Source organism: Cyprinodon variegatus, unplaced genomic scaffold, assembly GCF_000732505.1.
Source record: "Cyprinodon variegatus isolate N-32 unplaced genomic scaffold, C_variegatus-1.0 Scaffold253, whole genome shotgun sequence".
NCBI classification, from domain to species: Eukaryota; Metazoa; Chordata; class Actinopteri; order Cyprinodontiformes; family Cyprinodontidae; genus Cyprinodon; species Cyprinodon variegatus.
This window is the reverse complement of record NW_015150706.1, coordinates 455,955-480,634: the sequence shown is the minus strand read 5'-3', so window position 1 is coordinate 480,634 and position 24,680 is coordinate 455,955. Positions and strand designations below refer to the sequence as shown.

Here is a 24,680-nt window from a genome sequence, read left to right as displayed (position 1 = left end):
CCAGTTAGCATTCCATTATGATACCTTCAAACCTCTCGGTATGAAAATATCTTTCACCTGGGTCTTTCCCTTAAAGCCCCCTTCCTTCAGCTTAAACTCTTTTAAAAGTACGCTTAACCAGTAATACATATTATTACCATCACCTTGCATTTTTCCTATCAATCTAATGGTTTTGATGGTGCGAAATAAATTTGATGAGAATTTTATGTCATTTGGGCTCTTTACTACACTTTAAGAGAAAGTAGGAGGTTAAGAGAGGTTTTGTTTAGATCATTGTCTCATTTATAGTCCTTGTCTGGTTACATATTTATATTTAACACACACCTTTATGCTTCCCAGACAGAGCAAGGCTTCTCACATAAAATCTGTTAATGCGGCACCTTCCCACATCATAGTGTGAGCTTGTTTATTTGTCTTTGGAATATAAATTTAGCAAAAAAATGGCCCATTTGTTCCATTTCATCTAATTTACTGTGTTATCTTAATTCCGGTTTCATTTGTGTTTCTGATCTGTTTCTTGACAAGGTTTTCCAAGTTGAGGTTTAAAAGTTACACAAGAGCTCTGTAGACACGTCATTGAAAAATATTAAAAATGTTTACATTTCACATGTTTTATGGATTTTATGCTTTAAAGTTGCAACCAAAAAAAGAAGGAAAGGAGGACACAATCCAGGAGGAAAGGACACAATTGAGGAAGAAAGAGCACATTAGTAATGACAAAAGTTAAGGAAAAAGATAAAAATTTAGAAATAATTAGGGTGAAAGTACGCAAAATAGGAGAGACGAAAAGTCGTAAAGACAGAAAAAATGGGAAGAAGTGATATAAGGAATGAAAAGAAGAGAGGACAGAGGGGTGCATAAAGGAAAAAAAATACATACAATACAAGAGGGGAAGAAGGAATCATACCGGGGGAACATGCACGACAAAAAGACAACAAATATAGGAAGGATACAAGAAAGTAGGAAAGAAAGAAAACTTCAAGAGATAACAGCAGGAAGTACAAAAAGATTGAGGTGAGAGAGTTAAAACGACACAAGAAAGTACTTGAGGAAGGAACAAAGGAAGAAAGGAGGTGTAGCAGGCAAGAAGAAGAACATTTTTGGTGTGAAATTTATCTTAGATATATAATGTTTCCTCAGCATTATGGCTGATGAAAGAACAAAGTAAAGTTGACTACTCCTTTATCCCTTCTACTTATGTCTCCTATGAAAGAATGAAGGTCATAATAATGACATAAGAACTTTAACAGCACCAAAATCAACCATAAGAAAGGTTCATTTCAACTGTGATGGCTACAGTAAATCAGAAATGGTTTCACCACACAAAATCAGACTTCTTCAAGGACATCTCATGAAATGCTAGTGAAGAAAACCATGACTTCCTGCTGGAAAAAGCATTGACAGCAGGGATGCCGATAAATGTGGTCATTTTGATCGTATCAAAAACAAAACTTTTATGCTGCTGTTAAAGATGGATTCCTTAAAGGCTTTTAAAACATTTTTACAACGAGTGCCAATAAATATGGCTGGACCTGTGCTTTGTGGGTTGCAAGGACAACTTCAAAAGAAGGGAAAAGTATCGGCTATTCCTGCTGAGCAGGTGAGGATGGACAGTTGAGTATGTGAGCCTGTGGAGCAGTCCTGATCTTAGAGCTCTGAATCAAGTCAGAGGAGGAGCACACCCAGATAGTCATGGTCTGCACTGTAAGGTACTCCTGTTTCAACCAAACTAAACTACCGTAGCTTGAAGACTGGAAAAATGAACAAAGCAGAAAATGTGCATAGAGGTAACAGTTATCCATTCCACTAATTCCTCTAATGCATAAAAGTGCAAACATGTATGCAGCTTTTGCAGCAGCTTAAGCTTCACTTTAGAGCTCCCTCTAGGAGTCAGTCAAAATTGACAAATCTAAGAGATGCAAAAAACAAAGATGTTGATAGGGAAGAAAGAAAATCTCCATCTCCCTCTCCTTCGTCTACACTCCCTTTTTCCATTCCCACCTGTGCTGCTTTCTAGGCTGCCTATTGGGTCGGCAACAGTGAGAATATTGAATGAAAGGCCTTTTCTACCAAATCAGTCAGTCAGTCACCCAGGGAAAGGGGATTTGGGTGGAGTGGGAACAGCCTGGCTGCAGGCTTTGATCCCCGGGTGTTATGACAGAGCCTCGGGCTGAGAAATCTGGAGAGCCTTTTCCATAGGCCTGCTTCCGCTTTCATGGCATCCTCCCAGCTGCATCTCCCATATTTCAAACACACGCTGCATCCATACTGTTTCTAAAAAGATACAAGTGTTGTTTTCCCAGGTTTTATACACACTAGTGTTTGCAAGAAAAATCAACATCAAAAAAACAAAAACATCTCATGTCAGAGTCTTGCAATGTTTCTGAAGGAGCTACTCTGGTATGCTGCTTTCCATTTGAGCACAGGTATCTGGTCTGGGTTACCTGTGCTGGGTCCACATCATTTAACATGACTATGGATGTGCAGTGGTAGTCAAGCACCAATCTCCAAAAGTCCTTCACTGTGTTTGGCAGAGGGTGTTGGGTCACTATGAATGCAGAAGGCTGCTTGTAACTCTGGAAGAGCAGAAACAAAGAAGAAAAAAATAATATCAAGATGAAGACTTTTTAAAACATATTAGTAAGTCTTAAAAGCAAAATTGAATATTTACTGACATGATACACGGGTACAATGCAATTTCTCTACAAGTTAAAATTGAGGCAATTGTCTAATATGACTTGAATATCTGTGAATTCCAGCTCACCCTGGGCTCCTAGGAATCACTCCTACCTTCAGTCCTATTAGGGTAATGGGATGTAAGGAGAGGCGAGAGCATAAAGGCTATGTATGGGCCAATAGGAGAGCACCATAGTATCAGACTAGTGAAAAAATATTACCATTTTATGGTATTTATTAATTTAGAACAGGGCTATTCAGTGGCGCATTGGGTAGCACTGCTGCCTGGCAGCAAGAAGGTTCTGGGTTCGATTGCATGGAGTTTACATGTTCTCCCTGGGCATGCATTGGTTCTCTCCGGCTTCCTCCCACAGTCCAAAAACATGACTGTTAGGTTAATTGGCTTCTCTAAATTCTCCTTAGGTGTGAGTGTGCGTGAATGGTTGTTTGTCTCTGTGTTGCCCTGCGATAGACGACAGGAGACCAGTCAAGGGTGTACACTGCCTCTCGCCCGTAGAGAGCTGGAGATAGGCACCAGCACCCCTCATGACCCCACTTGGGATTAAGCGTGTAAAGAAAATGGATGGATTAATTTAGACCAAAAATGTTTGATATGGGACTTTTTAAAAAAAGAAAACAATAAAAAAACTGTTGGATATCACAACTACAATAATGGTGTTTATAACTGTAATCTATCCATCCTCTGTCACGATTATGCCTGCTGCAGTTGCAAGGGCTGCTGGTGCCAATGGGTGAGAGGCGAGGTACACCCTAGACAGGTCACCAATCCATCGAAGGGCAACACAGAGACAAACAGGACAAACAAACACTCGCACACACTAACACCTAAGGAGAATTTAGAGCCTAACATTCATGTTTTTGGACTGTGGGAGGAAGCCGTAGTACCTGGAGAGAACCCAAGTATGCACAGAAAGAACATGCAAACTCCATGCAGAAAATGTAGTAATACTATTTTGTTTTTTGGTAAAATGTTAAACAATAGCCTGGATAATAAAATATTGAGTAAAAGCACGTATTGCAAGAATTATTTTTTTTTCCTTTTGCCAGTTTTCTGTTTATGATGTATTAAAACAATAACTAGACATTACTGGCTTTGTTGGTTGGGCTATCTGCTTAGGCAAAGCCTTAAATCATTTGCATAACAAAAATGCTCCCAGTGCAGTATTTGAATTTCCCACCAGGACTGTAAGAAAGCCACATGCAGGAAAAGTCTTTTTTTTTGGTATTTACAAGAGAAGAAATGCTGGAGGCATGCTAGAGCAGTAATATGAATCGATCCAGAGTCTGGTCTACAATTATTCATATTGTTTAATGGTTACAAGGATGCAGAATATGCTTTATGTGTTTGTAAATATAAACACTAGATAAGCAAAGCGAAATGGAACGTATAGTGCCCATTTAGCTGTGCTGCATGCCGGAGCAGAAGGAACTTTTCTTGCGTATTGTAAAAAGGTAGAGGGCATTACCAAAAACATTTGTAAGGTGGTAGAAAACCATGCTGACAATAAGCATGGTGGATGGAGGAGGTTTCTGTGAGTCCATGAATAGGGTGGGGATTTTCAGGGAAAAGCTATCAGCTGTTAGGTCTCAGGAAACGACGGAGCTATCTTTCTGTTCAGTAAAATCTCTACAAAATACATACTCCAGTTTAACAAAGCTACATTCTTGCCTAAAAACATCCAACATTTCTTCATTTAAATGATTTAAGGATTTTTTTTTATGGTCATGGCATCTCACATGTGCATATTTTTGGTATGACGGGCTCATTAGCAGGCCTTTTCCAAACTTGATGAAGTCATTCATTCATTTTAATTAGCTGTGTTGGAGCAGGGATGCTTCTAAACTCTGCATGACAGCAGATCTTCTACACGAAAGCAAGGTAGAACATATCTGCTGATGACATCCATTTAAATTATAATTTTATTAGGTTTGTTTTCAGCAAAAGTAAAATTAAAATACTTGACAGACATGAAAAGAGGCCTATTGTTATATATTTTTCTAGGATCTTGAACACCAACAAATTGAGTCACTTTATTGTCAAGTGAGTTTTATTATTAAGGTTGAAATGAAAACAACTTTTATACCAACGGTTAGTGTTTGAGAGGAAAAAAAACTTGTGAACAAAATATTTTGTTCTTTCTTAGAGTAAGTTTTTCCAATTAACAGGAAGTAAGCTGTTGCAAGCCTCTACATGTCTAAAGCAATTAAGAAGGCCATATCTGTGTTTAGACTTACATCCATGAGTGCAGCGTTGATGTAGTTGGAGCTCTCCCCGTCAATGGTGATCAGAAAGGGTAAGCAGCGGTCTGGCGGCAGGACGTCCATGCAGCGGTTCTTTTCGTGGTTTCGTGGGAGCAGGGCAATGCTGCAGTCCTCCACCCGCAGCGTGGGAGTCACCATGTTCAGCGTCTGCCGGATTGAGGCAGATTACATGCTGTCATATCGATGCAGTAAGGTAGGCGCTTGGGTCGTGAGTGTGCTAATTATCTCCCACTATGGTAATTAACAGTGCAATTCTTTAATCAGTTCCATTAGCGACTTCTCTGACTCCCCTGATGTTACTGTGATGAAACTAAGGGGGGGCGATGCGTCTCATATAACGTGCGTCGGCCCAAGAGGGGGTGATACTATTACAGATTAATGCATCTTTACTCTTGATTTGCCCAGAGGGGGGCTGTGCCTTTCATCAAGAGAGAATGCATTTACCATTGTTTGTCCTGCATTTCAGATGACGCTTAATTAGAGATTTGCACACATGATCTCAATACGTTTAGTAAAGAGCTCACCCTGAACTCCTCCTTAATGGGACTGGAGTTGGTTTGCGGGTCCAGGCGGTTCATGTCGTAGTAGACGGACCGTAGTTGGCTGGCAGGGATGGTGGTGTCCCCACAAAGACATGCCTCCAAAATGGCATCGTGGATAAAGACATACTGCTCCTGAAAAAAACAGCATCCTCATTGCGGATCTGTCAGACATCTTAGACCTCTAAGACACAAAAACATCAGCATCTAATTTTCACCAGCATCAAAAACACCTTAGACAAGAGTCCTTTCAGTGACCTTTACCATATTATTTGTTTCATCCCTTTGGCAAATTTTCTGACTCATGTTTGACTTTGTTTATGTCGAAAGGTTACATTACATATTTTAACATCTAATTTCGCAACAAAGCGAGTGCTATTTCTGTCTAAGACTGAAATCCAAATCATTTTAACAGCAAACATTCTCTGAAATTATCTGACCTTTTCCCAGAATGCAACCCAACTTTTGCACAGAAGGTTACAATTCCACACTGTGCAAAGTTTACAAAAGCAGATGCATTTTAAATGATATTATGTCAAAGAACAACAGAGTGGCACATGATTGTAAAGTATAAGTAAATTATTGCATTTTTTCACAACTATAAAATAGAAAACTAGTGAGTATTTGAATTCGACCCTCATATTCTATTACGAGTTTATTTTGTCTTTTCATTTGCTGGACTGAGGTTTATTTTGATAGTCCTTCATTTCCGTGTGCTTAGCTCTTCTTTACAGCAGTTTTTCTCTTTTCTATCAGGTTGACTCTTTCTTTCTATCTATGCCACTTCTCAGATTTATGTATTCTTTTGTCTTCACTTCATTAAATATGACTTTTTATTCTGGTTCTGTCTGCCCCCTGTCTGTATTAAGATCATTTAAAACTCCAACAACTCATAATAACAGAATTCAGAAGTCGTCTGATTTCAATAGCACAACATCTCATAAACACTCAGAAGGATTTCCTTCCTTCTGCATGTTCAATCTAAATATTTATGAAGTTAAAACTAACACTGAAAATCACGCTGAATTTGTCCTTCAACATAGACGGATATACTGGTCAGACTTCATGGGCAGAGTGATGGTCCTGCTCACAATGTATTCATTTTTTTTTTTTGTTAAAAAAAATGTGTTACTATTTTGAAAATCATCAACATCTTTGTTTATAGATTTTCAATCTTGGCATGTTTTTCAATATAGTCCTGTAGTCCTGACTGTGTAACTAACTGTATGTGCTCTCTTCATCCTCTGATGTGGAAGCAAGCTCAGAGCTCATCTGCCTGGCTGTGTCTATCCTGGTACGGCCTGCCTGTGGAGCTGATTTACAGTTGCCTTTTGTATCTCTGCTTCTTTTCTGTCTCCTTGAACCCCAGTCGGCCTCAGTAGATGGCCCCTCACACTGAGCCTGGTTCTGCTGGAGGTTTCTTCCTGTTAAAAGGGAGTTTTTCCTCTCCACTGTCGCTATAAGCATGCTTGGTGTGAGAGATTGACTTCGAGTCAATGAGTCGATGCAGATGTATGATCTGGTTTATAGTGCCTCTGTAAAGTGCCATGAGATGACGTGTTGTTTATTGGCGCTATATAAACACAGTGAATTGATCTGAATTGAAAACCAGTTAAAAGGTGCAAAAGCCTTGAGCGATGATTAACCTTCCACCAGGGTAAGGACCCTCCACAATTAGGCAGAGCTGCAGAGTAATTCTTTTGATCAAAACGTTGTAATCATTAGAGTTGGTCTTGTCTAAGTCCAGGACTAACTAACTAAAAAAACACATGGAGACACTTTGAAATGTATGCTCTTAGATGTTCTCCACCCAACCAGATTTTCCATCTTTAGATACACAAATCTGGTAGATATATTCCTTTGAGTTTTATGAGCTGGGACTGCAGCAAAATGTCGTACTAGCAAACAACTGCTCAGACCACTAGATATAAGGTCATGTCAAACATTTTAGCCTTATAATAATAATTGAACTTTATTGATCTCACATTGGAGAAATTTACCTCTGCATTTAACCCATCCCCTTGGGGAGCAGTGGGCTGCTATCGTGGGGCTGCCGGGGAGCAGTGTGGGGCTACTGTAAGGGTCTTGCTCAGAGTGGCAGTCAGTGGGAGTGGGGCTTGAGCTCAGAAACTCAGGATTCCAAGCTCTATGCCCTGACCACTAGGCCCCCACTCCCGTTCTTAACAAAAATCTTTAAAGCATCTTTCCGAGCTACTTTGTGCTAGGCGTTTTTATAAACTTATAACAATACATAAAAGTTATTGGTTATCAAGGTGCAAATTGTATTGCATGCCACTGTGAGAGTGGAGTCTGTACAATAAAAAAGCTGCTCTGAAGTAGGCTGAAGCAGCAAATTACAGCAGTTTTCCTCCTCCTTCATTCAATCACTGAAGCGTTGTAGACGGTGACACAGCTTGAAGCTTGATGCAAATCTATTCTGAAGTGACATTTCCAGCTGACACTTTCTTGTCACTTTGTAGCAAAATCTACATTTACAAACAGGGGTCACTGATTTACACATACAAACAGAAATATGTGTGGCTGTTTGTTATCCGTCCAGAACAGAATGTGAACAGTTGACTGAGAGCCTGAGCGCCCTGGGATGGGTCGGCAGGTCAGCTGTTTATCAATTTACAGGTTGATGGATCCTATCTGAGCTCATAAACTATTAAAGACTTCACATTACATTTTAATGGGCGAATGAAACCACGTTGGAGCAGAGCCAGTGAGACAGAACACCTGCAAGGGAAAATACCGGCATTCATAAACCGTTTGAAGGTCACTGAACTTTAGGAGACTGACTCAACGTTTCGTCTCCAGTTGCTCAAATCCCTATGCCGACGTCAACGATGAAACATTTGCCCATTAAGTCCAATGATGCCTGTGATTTAAAGGGAATTACGGGGAAATGATGCATTCAGCGACACGATGGACATCTCCAGATGGCCGACGCTGAGGAAAGTCCACACTTGAAAGCTGGAAAACAGGCCAGAAATTTTGTTTTTTTGTTTTTCGTTGATGTGAACTAAATCCTTTGTGTTTAAAGCCACTAAACCCTGTTATTACAGCATCTAGTGCCAACCACTTATGCCGTGCACCCTGGGAAATGGTTCTGCGAGCAGTTTAATAAATGTCTTTGGGAAGAGATGATCCATTAAAAAAGGTGCAAGTGATGAATTGATGGTGTGGAATACAAACAGCACAACTCAGGTTAATTCAGGTCGTTTGGTAAGGTGTAAATGAAACCTTCACATTTAAAACCTCAGCAGGTACTTTAGAACTAAACGACTAAAATTATTCTGCTGCATTTTCAATGATAATTGACATAATCACTCTATAGTTAAACTGTGAGAGATCTCTTCTTGATCCCCCCACACAGCAGCAAGATTAATCACATATTAATGGCTCTAAATACAATGCTTTAAAAAAGGCTTTCAGTGAAAGCAGTCTTTGCTTAAAATTTTAGGCATTTATCTTGACGTAGTTGTGATTTTGAGGAGAATTAAGTGTTGATACTACTTGATCCCCTTTAGATGGCTACAAGCTGTCGCATTTCATCTCCAGATTTCCAGATTTGCTTTTGTCTTTGTGGACATGCTGGTTTCTGCTGTTGTTACTGGGAGGGCAGATTCACCATACCTCAGTCTGAACCATGTTGACCCTCCGTGAGCGCAGCTCCCTCACACAGTTGTAAATATCCACCACACCTTCCCTCTCTGCCATGTCCAGCATGATGTCGATGACGATGAAGCAACCTGTCCGACCGGCACCAGCACTGCACACAGACAAGTAAATTATCATTACTGCAATATTAAATGAAGAATGAACTTCTGAGTGACTAGTTATATTGCATATTCATGAATATTCAGGTTATTCCTGGAGCTTAAGATTACTTTTCAGAATTCATGTGCCATCTTTCCAGGTTACTTGCTGGATGTAATGCTGCACATTACTTTCCAGAATCATACTTTTCTATATTTATTTTCTTGCTTTCTTTCTTTAGCATGCTTCTTACTTTCTCTAAACTTTGAGATGATTTCCCGAAACCTACCGGTCCAAATCTCAGAATCCAAAGATCCAATTTTAGGGGTTATACTGTACAGGTTACTTTTCTATAACAGGTGGTTTGCAGAAATAGACCATAGTAACCAGAACTTCAAGGTTAGTTTCTGGATCATAAAGGTTTGTTTCTAAAGTTTACTTTCGGAAAATACATTTTGTTTTAAGTTTACTTTACAGAGATTGTAGATTACTCTTGCAGGAAAGGTTAGTGTCCGTTTCTGAAAGGTTAGTCTTTCAGAATCACAGTTTATCTACAGAACTTTGCTGTATTTTTAGGGGTCGCCATAGTGAGTCATTATGACATCCTGGCCAGACTTGGCAAAGTTTTTACATCAGATGCCCTTCCTGCCTCAACCTAGATTCAAACACACAGAATTCAAAGACATAAACCTCTAAACCAAAGGGACTCCCATCACATCCCACAGACACATTTTCTTAAATTCTCTGTTACCAGTATTTCAGGGTTACTTATCCTGGGATTTCTGGTTGCTTTCTTTGAGTTTAGTGTTGCTCTCAAAATATGCCAGTTATTTCTCCCAAAGCCTTTAGGATATTATCCATGTTTAGGTTAACTTTCAACATTATTTTCCTGTAACATGCAGGTAAGAGTATGAATCTTATAGTTACAAGAACGTCCAGGAAGATTTCCATGGATCCTAAATTTCTAAATAATATGTGCAGCTGTAGTCATAGGAACATCCAGCTGTTTGGAGATGATCTTATAGCCTTTACAATGTTTGTCTAGAATTTTCTTTCAAACTCCAGAGACAACTCTTTCATTTGTTTCCTTTTGTCCATGTTGAGTGTGGTAAACACCATGTCACCAAACAGCACAGTGAGCTGTAGCCCCATATAAAGGTCCACTGATTATAAGGTTCTAGACACCTGTGAGGGACCAAACTTAAATAAGGACAAAAAGTGTTCAAACATAAAAAAAACAACCTTTCATTTAATAGTGTCAAAAATTGTTAACAAAGACTCAAAAGCAATACAAAATAACTTAAGTAATATATAACATGGACCTGGGCCCAACTTAACAGAGGTCAACTGAAGAGGAACCAACTCAAACAAAAAACTGACCTACTGATAAAGAACATAGACTGCTTAAATAGGGGTGGAATAACCTAAACTTTCCACATGAGGGAGGGACAATATAACAGAGAAGCAATACATAAATCAAAAGCCCATACAAAACTAAAACATGAATAAAACAACTCTAACTTAGCACAATTAATTGATTAAGGTGACACAATAACTTAAGTAAACTTAAACAAAATTCCCCCCTCAGTTCTTGGGAAAGCGGTTTGTTCCTGGATGCTTCCACCTGCAGCTAATCTGTATTTGCAGAAGTATGAATTTAATAAACTTTGTGGTGGAGATAGAAGGATCCACCACAACACCTGTGATGCTAATTAGTGGACACACTTTGATTCAACATGAACCTTTGGTGACATTATTTTCAATCTTTTTTAGGTGTGCCATCATTTTTGCTCAAGCCAGTTCCTTCTGTTGAAACATGGTTGAAAGTCAATGTAATTTATTTATTAACATAGAATTTTATGTATTTTTACTTTTGTCAGAATCTAGTTATTACAATGACTGTTGTGGATTCTTCTTTCATTAATGAGAGGTACCCAAAATTTTGTTCATGTGTGTATGTGGGCGCAGATGCAGCTCTGGAGCAACATAACTTGTAATTTAATTGAAAACAGATTTAAAGAAGAAAGAGGAAGGATAGAAAGAAGGAAAAGACATATGTTCGGAAGGAGAAAATGAATGAAAGACTATTAAACAGGAGGGTGAAGAAAAAGCAGAACGAAATATTTAAACAGAAATAGGAAATTAAGTCTAGAAATACAAATTATTCTTCACACTCTATATAAGTTCTTTAAAACTGGATAATTCCAGGATATACCATTAAGATATACCATAGGATAAACCACTTTCATTTTTCATCTAAAGCTGCATTAAACCATGCAAAATGTTAGTTTGCATATGAATATCATGATAGATATCATGGCAGCAGAAACGAAGAGCTCTATCTCCTCATGCCAAACCAACCTGCAATGAACCACCATGGGACCAGCATTGGTCATAGTTTTGGACTTGACCCTCCTGATGAACCCCAGCAGGCCTGTGGCATGGTAGGGCACACCGTGGTCCGGCCAGCCCGTGAAGTGAAACTGTCGGATCTCCCGGATCTCATGGGCGCCTCTCTGGGGATCAGAGTCATCATGTTAAGCACACAGAGGGAGGGGGAGAAAAACACAGAAGGGAAACTGAGCGGTTTGTTCTACTGATGTGAGAGGTCCTTGTAGAGCAAATACAGTAGTGAATTAAATGCAAACACAAACTCCATGGACATAGAAGGAGAGAAGATAAAACTTTCCATTATTTATCAGAAAACAGAATTAAAGGAGAATGTATCCTTTAACCTTAAGCAGTTCTGTGTAACATCTTGGGGATTCTAGTTTGCACAAATATGTCACTGTGAATATAGAGAAAAAACAACCTCTTCAGCAGTGGAAATCTGGGTGTAAATTATTCACAGCACCTTGCAACTCCTTCAAGTAGCTGTAATCAAAACTGCTGTTTGTTCCTTAGCAGAGTAGCCAATATTTGGTAGTAGAAACCCTAAATTTAGTATTGAAGCTTTATTTGTACCAGTGTACTTTAATTTGTTACTCTTTCAGATTGCATCTACAAAAAATTTACTTCACGTGGGGTAATTTGTGAAATTTTTATTGATGATAGTTTTAGAGTGTCCTAGTCACATACTATGACTTTGCACATTTTTATACTAGCAGCTTACTTTGGTTGTATAGAAATAGGGCAGGACGATATGGTCCAAACTAAGATAATGATATATTTCCTAATTTCAGTCAGTACAATATAATTTTGATATCAATACAAGCAAAAGCCTCAGAAAGAACACCAAGACAGCTCACAAGAAACACCTTAAAAAATGTATAACGACCTTTTGATAAGTTTAAAAAAGTCCTCCAATATAACATTACATATATACTTTTCTTTTTAAAACAAAACATACTGGAATACATAAACCCAGTGCGTGAGTCATTAGACAAATGCTGTTACTGTATAGACTTTAATGTATATTAAAATATCACAAATGTCATATTACCACTATTAAAGCGTTATGATATATTTTGACGAATTATTGTTCATCCATAATATCAAAGCTTTTTTTTATAGTGTATATTTTACTGGTGTGCATTAATTTTAAAATGAACATATAGTTTATGATGTGTTTCCTTTATATGCACAGTATGTGACAGGGCCCCTTTAAATATATAATGGTCTGTCAGTGGAAGGTTTTATTAATTATAGCAAGCTAAGAATACTTAAAGTTTTATGTCCTGTGGAAAAAAAACAACTAACCTACAGTTTCACTAAATATAGCTAAAACTATTTGAAAAAAATTCTACACACTGTAGATCAGGATTCATGTTTAAAGTCATTGTGCTACTTAAAGGTGAAGACCCATTCCAGTTCATATCATACAACAAATTTTAAAGCATTTTCTTCCTCAAGTTTATCCTGTTTTTTGAGCCATACTCTACATCTAACATAAAAACTGTGAAGCTTCTGGTTCCTTGGAAGAAAAAGTATCTGCTAAACAAAAGCTGCAATCATCAGGCATTAAACTTGACGATGCACTCTTAGTTTTCCACCACAAAACAATGTCCTTAGTTTTCATATGGAGTAACCAGAACACATTCTTCAGCATTTCTGGGTTTTGAAGCAAACTTCAACACTGACTTTCCTTTTGAGGATTTTCAATAAAAGCCACGTTCGTGAGAGGTATAGTTGTCCAGTAATTAGATTTTCCCTGTTGAACTGTGAATCTCTGAAGATCCAGGCTTATCATCTGCATATTGGATGATACTCAGATTTATCCTCCTTCCTTGCATGTCTAGAATGAGATTTGGATGATGTAATCATAGTAGTGCTGGATATATAAACATAATACAGTTTCAGACTTATATTTATAAAACGTGAGAACTTTAAATTATACATGACTCTTTTTTTTTTTTGCTTAATTGCACAAAAAGCGAAAGAAACATGATTAAAGTCTGACTTTAAATAAAGGATAAATTGTGAAAACATTTAATAGGTATAAATATTTTGGTGAAACTGTGCATACAGCTTTATAAAACGATGATCAGGTTAATAGGTACATCATTCTGCAGCCTTGGCTGTGAACTAAAATCAATGTTAAACAAGCTTCAAAGCTTTTTCTGCATCCCCAAGAGCATAAAAGAAGATTTGTAACCACTCTTGACATAAGAGCCTTAGGAGTCTAGCAGTTCTATGAAAGTGAAAGTATTGTCATAAAGAAGTAAAACAGAAACGGAGGCTTACCTTCTCTACAGCGAAGGTTCTGATGACGTACTCAGACAGTAGCTCGGTCTCTATCAGGGTCACCTTAATGTCTCTGTAGATCTCTGTGTCGTCGGGCCAGTATTTACAGCACTTCACCTGAGGGTCAGAAAACCAACTGCTTTACAGAAAATAACTGAATACTTCCACCCACATAATCACATTTCTATTAAGATTGCTTTGAGCCAGCGCACAGCTTCACATCTGCATTTGCTGAAAGTTGCCGGATGTCATTTTTCTCCCTCTCCGCTGCAGATTGTCACATAACATTACCTCCAATTTGCCACTTGATGTTTCAGTTTCTGAACCATTTCTTTCAAATCAAAATGAGATTTGCTTCACATTAGTTTCGTCCCCTGGTCAAGGATCCACTTTTAATGGGTATCTTATGTATTGGCGGAGGGTTCATTCGCACATTATTGCTTTTTCATTCTCACGTCGATAACGTGAAAATGACTCTAAAGGTGGATTGCAGGCAAAGCTGCAGCAGAACAAAGAAGACCTCAAGGGTGTCTAACATTTCTCCCTCTTGATTTCCAGTCTAAAAAATAGGACAAAAATAAGAGAAAAAAAATGAAGGAGGGGAGATATAATGACAATCAAGTAATGATATGAAATAATAAACCCTCAGCTGTTTAAAACAGATTTCCCTACAGAAATCTAAAACACCCCACCGGAAATATTACTTGTATTAGGTATCATAAGAGTGCAAAATTACCCCCCTACCACAAACGTCTTCCCCCTCCCGTTCAATTAAACTGTTGATACTGGTGGAGTAAGACTGGTAATAGAGATTGAGATCACGGAGGTATATCAGAGGCTGATCATTTTTGATGAGGGATAAATGCGACGTCGGCCACAAGCAGATTTAATTTTCGTCTCTGGCATCTCTGTGCTGATTACGAATGAAATGAGATTTTGGTTTGTGGAGCGACACAGAAGAGAGGTTGGCGTGGGGGTGGGGGACTTTTAGGACCCTCTCTCTGCGACACCCCTGATGACTAATCCCTGATGACAATCACAAATCCACCGTCCGCTTCCAGCTAGATTGAATTAGCCAAAAGCCATTACCTTATTAGATCACTCTGAATCAGACGCCTGGTTGGAGGGAACCAGCCTTTGGGCTAAAATATGCCAGATGTTCATTTGCGGGCACACTCACAGGCATGTGTGACTGTGAGGACACCTCTTCTGAACACATTCACTAATGGCTAAGATTGAGTGACTTTCAAAAAAGTTCCTATTTCTTAAACATTTATTTTAAACATTAAAGCCATAAACTTTGAAGTATTTTGTTGACATTTTATGTGAAAGACCAACAAAGAACAATGGATAGTTATGAACTGGAAGGCCAACATTACATTCTGCTTTTATAAAACTGCTCAAGCTCCTGCAGAAAGGATGTTAATGTATATTTATCTGCTCAATATTTATATTTCCAGTGTAACTTAGGTCTGCGTTCTGACTGGGCCACTTCAATGCAGAAATATGCATTGATCTAAACGGTGTCCAAAAGACTTTGTCAAGTTGAAAATACTTGCTACATGTAGCAATAATTGCTTCCAATAATGCAAACCATGTAAAAACCTGGCCTATACTTTGAAATACTTTTAACTACTTCTTACAGGTGTAGTGTGTTTCTTAGTCTGCTTCATGCCCTTTTTTCCCCCTTGTGTTCTCTAAAAAACACCTTCAGGGCATTCAATAAACAGCTGGATTAGTGCTGAGATTAAATTACATAAAGGATAGTCTATTTAATAATTATCTAGAATCTCTCAGGGCAATACGTTGGACTGTTTTTTATTCATGCCAGGGCTGAAAAACGAAAACAAAAAACAAAACAAAGCAACAAAGATGGGATTGATCTCTGATCTTTGGAAAAATATTTTACTTTCCACTATGTAATTATGCACTTTTTCAGTTGTTTTTTTCAAAAACAATCCTGGAAAAGACACAGGTTTGTGGCTGTAAAGTGCCAAATGTTTTCAAAGTCAAAGGGTTTGAATATTTCTACCAGGCCAAAAAACCTCACCTTAACACACGTGGTAACCTCCAAAGTCAAATCTCTCATACATCAAAAAGCGCCAAGTGCCTGAGCCTGCATGTGTTGAAGCAATGGCACAGAGGCTACACGCGCTTCTCTGAACGGGTGCCAGGGTTTCCCAGAGTGCATCAGCAACTGTGCCGAGCAGATGGCCCACTGTGATATGGCAGAGTGATTTTATAGGGCCCCACTGCGGAGCCACCATCTCTGGCTGCTGCCCGCCATTGGACAAGGATCATATAACAGACGGTTTGGGGGGCCAGAGTCCCACAGAGGACGCTGCTGCAGCTAAGCAGGTGTGGAGAAGGTGTGGGGTGGGGTTGGGTTGGGCTCAGCTACTGGAGAAGGAAAGCTTAATGAGGTACCTAGAGATGGAGCTATGAATCATTATCAGCTCCGATACATTCAAGCTCCCAACAAAAATGCACATCAGCAAAATCAAGATGTGCATAACTTTAAGGGCGGTTTTAGCTCAGAAGCATTTAAAGTTCTTAGAGGAAAATCCCTGGGCAGTCTAATCATTACACCGCATGTTAAAGCCTTAATTTTCTCTTAGTTATAACCGAATTAGAAGGAACAAAGTGCTAGGTTAAGTGGAACAAATTAGAACAAAGGTATCTTTCTAACTAATGTCACCTTTTCCTCTTAAAGGCCATGCACATCTATTCTTAGGTAAAAATTGTTTTTCTTTCTCTTTGAAGTAGCATGATTAATTTAAAAACTTTTCTTATATAAAAAGAGGTCATGCCATTAGAACAGGAAGGCAGTAAATAAAAATAGATCATTATATCTGTATCCAAAATACCTAGAAACCTACTGCTGTCTATGGCTGGAATTGATTTCTTTATTGAAAAACAGAAAAAAATGAATAGGAAAATGTTACACGAAGATGTCGCAAAACTTAAAAAAGGATTCAGTAAGCTAAAAAAAAAAACTTCTCTCCAATAAATGTGGCTTAGCTCCATGTAGTAAGCATATAAAGAAGCCAGAATTCTCACCTATCACAAACTATCTCTTCATTGAAGAGTTATTATTATTTTTTTAAAACAACGATCTGGAGTTTAGGGGTATGAAAATCCAAAGCATTGTTAGTATTTAGGATAAGAACACAATTTAGTGTATAGTATTGCTTTAACTTATGACATAAACAGGGAGTGAACAGCCAGACCATTAAGGTAGCAGTTGAGTATTAAGTGTATCAGGATAGAACTCTTTCTTTTCCTGCGGTTCTACCTTTAATTGTGCTCTGTATGTTCAAAATGTCTTCTGATGTAAACACACCTATTTATGAAACAATGGAATTACTATTCTTGTTTTGTTCTCCTTGCAGGTGAAGCAGATATAGAAAGTTGCAGCATTTGCTCATTTTATTTTCCATTAAGAAGCCAAATGAAAGAATAAACATTTCATTGCAGCTGCTGACTATTTTACATTTCCTTCAAACAAAATTATTTGGATTATAAGCTATAAGTGACTTTTAGAACCAAAAAATGTCTAAAGCAAACATAAAAAACATTACAAGTTTTTTTTTATATAGCAAAATAGATAGAGTGCAGTTAAACTCTAAGAAATAAAATCTCAACAAATTATCTGGAAAAGGGTGCATTAGGCTTGCATAGCCACTGCCTGTTTAGGCTATTGTTTGTGCTGATGCCAGAGCCCGTTGTTTGCTTCATGCATGTTGAATCTTTTTTAATGAGCAGTCAAACTACAGTGTTTTTTATTATGAGGAAAAAGGATTTGTCCTAGAGCGCTTTTAAATCCCTTGGTATGGTGCTGGGTTGTTAGGTCTCTGAGCTACTGCACTCAGACAACATTACTTCTGGTTTCCTCCTCAATTCATAAATTGCTAAATGTTACTTTATAAATTTGGGGAATTGGTTATTACTGTCCTTTTTGTTTACACCAATGCCTCAATTTATTTTCCTGATGTAAAACAGTCCCTTTTTGACAACTTATTGTTTTAGAAAAGTTGCTGTCTTGTGCAAGGATTTATTTCTTTTATGATTTTTTATGAATTTCCTAATCTTTTAAAAAGAAGTTATAAATACTGTAAGCTAAAAATCTAAAACTTTTATAAAAGAATGAAAAAGACGTAAAGAATATGTAAAAACTATGATATATCTATATATATATATATATATATATATATATATATATATATATATATATGGTTCTTTTATTAGCTTTAGCATTACAAAATACCACTCCACTCAGTAAGAGCCCGCTTTTGAGTCCATAGAGTACAACATTAGGAGATTTTTCTGTTCCGAAGGGTTGTGTAAGAGCTGGCGGCCTCAGCAGAGTCTAATCTTCTGTTATAGAGCCACTCAGATGAAACAGTAGTCAATCGCCTGGATGCCTCTCTCATAATGAAGGCCATCAATCAGTTTTTTTTTTTTCACTTCTCACTGATCAGATAGATGGAGAAAGAGCTGGCGGCTCACGAGTCCCACGCCTCACTAAGTCAGGATACACTCATACACATACACAGAAACATCTGGGCACTGATGTTCAAAGACATTAAAAAACGTAATAGACGACACGGCTTGCCTCGGGATGAAAATCAGACTGTCAGTCGACTGAGATAATCTTGTTTGAGATCTGTGGATTGAATGACTGTAATTAATACACACCCTGCCCACTTCTACCAGGTTGGTCACCATGACTATAGCTGCTGTGTTCTCCTGCCACACCATCCGCCAGAAGTCGAAGACCGTTTCTTGCATGGGCCCTTTAAAAGACAAGACAGAAAGAAGTAATTAAGGTTTGTTTTCCCAAAGTTCCTCGTAGTCCTAAGTTCAAACTCTTAAACACAAAATTAGGATTCAGGGTTCCTAAGAAATCTCCCTGTTATAAATCCATACTTTTCTGACAGACACCTGGAAGTATTGAAAACATTTCATTAATTATGAAACAACATAATGGTAACCGGTGATGTGGGTGTCCAGTTTGGCTGTATGAAATAGAACAGTTATTGATATTTTTTGGGCAATGTAGACTGATGTAGACTTGTTAAAAGATCTGATGTCACCTCTATACCAAACATAAACAATCGACAACAGCTTAAAGCAGGAAGAAACCTCTTTAATGCTGCCCTTTTATCTTTGTTCCATTATTCTTAACAGAGAGAAATAAAAATCAATAGCTGTTTTTTCTCTAGGAGTAATCGATGAAGTTTTTGTTTTGTTTTTTTAACCTTCAACAGAAGCACAAGGTACCAAGGCAAATACCAAACTTTTCCACAATGCGGTTTAACCCTGAAAGTAACTAAACAGTCTTTGCACAGAGCTAAACAAAAAATTTACAAAACTTTGAAACCAATATATTCAAATTTAGGACCAAAGATTAAGTATGTAAGTCTGTGAGAATGTGGGCTGCAAAGCTCAAAGTAATTACCAGCACATCTCATCTGTTCAGTACCGACCTTTCCCCTGAACCAGACCCAAATGTGTCTGCCGAACATCAAAATAAATGAACCGACAGCCATTCGATGCCTCTAATATTTAAAACATCACGGAGCCATAACTGTGGGTTGGAATTAATTATTAATCTGGTTGGTTTTAATCAAGCGCCACGTGAAAAAGAATTACTTCAGACAAATTAATTAGTAAATGCAAATCTCCTCAACTGTGCCTTCTCCTGCGATGGGCCAAATTACCTGGAGACACGGCAAATTATGCAGCCACATGCTGAGCGAAGACGCAGCACAACACAGGAAAAAAAGTGTTTCTGTTGTTCTTATCAGTTAGGGAGTAAGAACACTTAATAACAGGGAGGCACTTACAACTGGTTTAAAATCAGGTCACAAAATTTCAAAATAATTCTTTGCTTTTGATTAGTATTCATATGTAGAAAAAAATATTAAGCCACCTAGGCAGCTGGGCAAAGAGGATTCTAGTAATTATTCATCATCAGCAGTTGTCAAGAGACTCTAAAAGAGAAAAAAACAAAACTTACTACAAAATGCACTGTGAAGTCTGGTTCAAAACAATTATTGTTAAAAAAGAAGACTATGAAATAAAATGAGAGAATGATAATAAATCCACCAATCATGCTGAGGCTTGGGCTGTTATCAGGGCAAACCAAAAATGATCTAGCTAATTTTTTTTCATAAAAGGTTCTTGTAATTAGATGCAAGATAAAAAGAAGTTGGTTTACCAGAATTCTGGCAATATGATTCATAATGGTGTTATCTGCCCCTCCCCAACCCGTTGCTGAGAACCACGCCCGCCGACAGGGGGGCACACTCCTGGCCAGTTGTCCCGGGCCCAGGGTAGTGGGGGGTGGGGGTGGGGGTCTGAATCAGCCCCCTAGATCTTCGGCCCCAAAATTATCTTTTAAAGATTTTTGCAAGGAAATTGGAGCTTTATTCTGAAGTTTCATAAAATCTTTTCCTATTATTACTGCAATATTGTAAAGTATCCCTACCAGACATTCCTTCTAACTGGTTATGCTGCTGACGCAGTTTGTCTGGAATTTGTCAACCTGCTATTCATAAGGCTGGCTTGGCTGCAGGTGGAGACAGTAAAATTCAGAACCTGAATCTTGCCCTCCGTACACGGCCAGGCAGCAGCTCCATCACTTTAACATGAAGGGTACAGTGGCTTTCACCTGAAGAAGCCACCTCAAGCCGGAGGAGCAGCTGAAAATCGAACAGAACCTTAGATTTCCCTCACCTGCAAAAGTCTTAGAACGTGGTCATACAGTAGTTTGAAGTGATCTGATGGAGCAAAAAACTCAGCAGTTTCTTTCAAGGGTTTGTTCTCTATCTATGCTAGATAAACGGATAATTGACACCGGACCAATAGGTAATGTTAAGAGGTTGAGAAGTGTTGAGTTTGACTGATGAGACTTAATGGGGTGTCCGCAGCTGCAACAATGCTGCGGTGGAAGTAAATAAATAGACAATCGTACTCTATGCCTTAACTAAGGGTTAAGAAAGATTTTGACCAGAACATTTTGAGGTCCAATTTAAACCTATCACACAAGTAGAAATCACACAAGTAAAAATCTATAAGTGGGATCAAATGCAACTGGAGCAGGTATGGAAAGCCAAATGTGCTGCATAGTTCATAAAATAAAAACTTTGAAGATCTCTATTCGTAAATATACACATTTAAATGTTACCTGAGATGCTTTTTATTCATAATGAATGAATAAATAATGTAAGATCTCCTTCAAAGATTGTTCAATCAAGACTTTATTATATATCTATATCTATATGTATCTATATGTATAGATATCTATCTATCTATCTATCTATCTATCTATCTATCTATCTATCTATCTATCTATCTATCTATCTATCTATCGATATATATATCTATATATATAGATATATAGATATATATGTATGTGTATGTATATACACTACATACAAAACATGAATCGATGAGCCCCGACTCATCAATTATGTCCCGGGCCCAGCCAAGACTGTCAGCTGGCCTGCTGAACAGATAGATGGATAAGGGGTTCTGTTTTTCCACTTTCTTACTTTGTGTTATTTTTTTTTTACTTTCCCTCAAATTAACTTTCAGGTAGACATCAGCAATTTGTTTACTTTTAGTTTTGGGCTTTATTTCAATAGATTTTGTAGGATATATTAGTGGTTTATGTCTAGCCACCTTAATCCGATCAAATTACAGAAAGGAAATTTATTTGGAGAAAAAGGAAATACTGTGCACATTTTCTGCTATTTGGAGCCAAGTCATGCATCTATTTAAGCAAGAATATTTCAGTACTAGGGTTTTATTTTTCAAAAAAATAAAAAAGAAAAAAGAAAAAAAGAAAACACATTTTTGTTCTCCTAAATTTAGTTTCAAGGCATTCGGAGTGACTTATCACCTTTATGTTGATCTGTTACTCCTTCTGCTTTGCATTTGGTGGCAGGCCTTAAATTAAACTCACCAGACCTCAGCCTCCTTTCCAGTCACTTCCATTCTATCCTGTAGCTACCCGACCTGATTGAACCACCCACTCTACTACCTCCCACTCTTGTCCCTGAGGGAGGATACACACTGTTGAAAAGTTTGAGAGGGAGACTGAGAAGCAGGACAGCTGGTGTGTAGGACTTCAATAACACAATAACACTTGGCATTATATGGTAAATAGACTGATGGGAGGCTCATGCCAAGCTTCCATCCAGCCAATTTATGTTTCTATAAGGATGCAAAGATGGAGAGCTGATATGGATATGTTGCTGGGTAGAAGTGCACTTGATGGCACTGAGGAGAAGGGTAAACACAAAGACATTTTAATCCAATATTTCTTTTGATTTAAGTTCACAAGAAAAGCACATATTGTAAATAGATATTTGGGGCAAAATAACACACACTGTCTGTAATTAAGAAATAAATGGGTAACATTAGGCAGCAGAAAAGACGCTAAAATAAAATGAGCCAATCCAAACCAGAATGTAAATAAACTTCTCAGGTTTAATGCAAGAGCTTTCTTAAGCTACTAACAAACTGTCAATTCAGTTTCTAACTGGGAACGAATAAAGGTTTAGTCCTGCATCACTTAACTGTAGGACTATAGCAAATAAACTGTACTGTCAGAAATATAAAGCAGATCTGGATCAATCAAGATTGCCATTCGTCAAACTCCATCCAGTTTCACTTGATTTATTTGGGTTATTTCTTTAGCTTCTCTTCATTTGTTTGTTAGTTTTGATCTTGTAAAAACATTTTACTATTCAGTTGACAATTTAAACCGAGCGAAAAGATTTTACTCAGCAAAACTCCCCAACAGGGGGCAGTGAAGGTAACCTGGCATAAGGTATCAATCTGGTAAAGCCCCTGGGAAAGTGATTCAAAAGGGTGGGACATTCGGTACAATTCTTCAAGCTGAATAGGCAAATCACCAAGTGGCACATGTCAGGGGTCTTCAACGTTTTCCAGGCCAATAACCCCCAAAGCAATGTGAGATAGAGCGGTGACCCCCTAATTACGTATTGTATGAAATTGTGTTATATCAAGCAGGTCCACCAGTCACTCTATTACATATGGAGTAATGTAACTAAAGTAGTTTAACCAAGTATTTCTGACTCTGATTCCCGGTTGATGGGGCAGGTGTGGGGAATGAAGTGGTGTCCAGCTTGAAAGAGCACCTGTGTGTCGCTGAATGTGTGCATTAATGACTGAAAGACATTTTCTGCCTCCATTTATCTGTTTACATCAGTGTGTTGAAATCATCTAAATGTGTATTTAAAGACATTTCAATAAGTGGAAGAAAATGCAGGGGGGAATATAAAAAATAACAAAAACAGTCTAATCAACCAAAACTTTTGCGACCCCCATGCAGTACCTCTGTGGAACCCTTAGGGGCCACGGACCCCCTGTTGAAGACCTCTGCTCTAAGTTTAGCTTTTAGGCAATCACGGCAGCAGTAGCAGCTGTGACGTATCACATTCTGGATTTCTTTTACTTAGACTTAGAAAACTTTTATTGTCATTTTGTATTCACAGAGTGTATACAAAGCTAAATTTTGTTTTTTTTTGTACAGCTCTCAGACAGTGAATGAGCAGCAGCTTAGTAGTAAAATTAACATTTTCATTCCATAAGGTGCAGCAGGGATAAAAAAAACATGGTGCAAAAATACATTGATATTGAAGATCAGAGCATTTCAAGACAAATATATATGGTGCATATATGCAGTATCTTGGTTTCGTATTATTAGTGTGATGCAGAGTCTGTGACATGATACAGAGTTTTTTTTTTCAACAGTTCAGCAGTCTGATGACAGAGTTTATTTATAAATCAAATCAAACTCTTACCAAATCAGGTAACATCTTTCCTTTCCACAAATGCACAATTTGCATCATTTTGCTGGTTTTTCAAGAAGAAATAGAGATTATTATAGCTAAAACTCGTGCAGCCATCTTTGCTTTACGTCAGCCTTTTGACTCTAGTTGACGTCTTTCATGTCACTGCATTTCATTGGTCCAAAACATTTCTGCAGCAGGGCTAATTCTTTCTGTGAAGCGCTTAGGTTTTCCTGGTATTGTTGTTAAGTGCTATATAAATAAACTTGAATTGATTGATTGCTTGATAATTCATATTTTTAAGAGAGTGTGAATTCACAAAACTCAACAATTCTGCTTGCTTGCAAGGTAACAGTGAAGGGTGAAATAGCTCCAGAGGTAAACATGACAGCATGATGACATCCTGCAGTGAAGACAGTCTAAAGAGGTATGGCTGATTCTGAATTGTGAAACTGTAGCTCCCGCCTCCTTCTCCTTTGGGTCAAGAGTAAGAACACTATGGTGGGTAGGAAAGGTACATCAGACTGCTGTGCTGAACCTGGACAGCCTTAGCCTTTCCAGAAACACTGGGGATAATTCTAGTCACAACCAGAACTACAGCCCTTTGAAAAAAAAAAAAAAAAAAAACAGCTACAAGAGATATAAATGTAATTTAATGGCATTTGGTACGCTGAGTACATGTGAAGAAATAATCATTTTTTTTTATTATTTGATGTTGGCTGAGCATATACATCCTGTTATGTACAGGTTTCTGGGAATCCGCATGTTTCTAAGTCAAAACAAGGCTTTGTTTTTGGTCCACTCTATAAATCATTGAACTCAATGGTATTTCTGACATTTTAAATTGAAAAAGCTTCCTGGATGGGAAGTGAAACTCTTTCAAACTTCTAAACAAAGTCCAGTGGATTGT

At 38.0% G+C, this 24,680-nt stretch overlaps 1 protein-coding gene across 11 annotated transcripts in view; it reads right to left on the bottom strand.

The window, feature by feature from the left end:
- ptprm (protein tyrosine phosphatase, receptor type M) overlaps positions 1-24,680 on the bottom strand; it is a 230,477-nt gene that overhangs the window by 5,289 nt on the left and 200,508 nt on the right. For 10 of the 11 annotated variants that reach the window (XM_015382250.1, XM_015382252.1, XM_015382253.1 and 7 more), the window contains 7 exons: positions 18,642-18,739; positions 13,944-14,060; positions 11,622-11,776; positions 9,138-9,273; positions 5,484-5,633; positions 4,933-5,106; positions 2,445-2,576 (listed from right to left, as the gene is read on the bottom strand). In XM_015382250.1, the coding sequence (XP_015237736.1) occupies positions 2,445-2,576; positions 4,933-5,106; positions 5,484-5,633; positions 9,138-9,273; positions 11,622-11,776; positions 13,944-14,060; positions 18,642-18,739 (962 nt within the window). The remainder of the gene's footprint in view (positions 1-2,444; positions 2,577-4,932; positions 5,107-5,483; positions 5,634-9,137; positions 9,274-11,621; positions 11,777-13,943; positions 14,061-18,641; positions 18,740-24,680) is intronic. The other variant, XM_015382251.1, reaches the window with a different exon arrangement.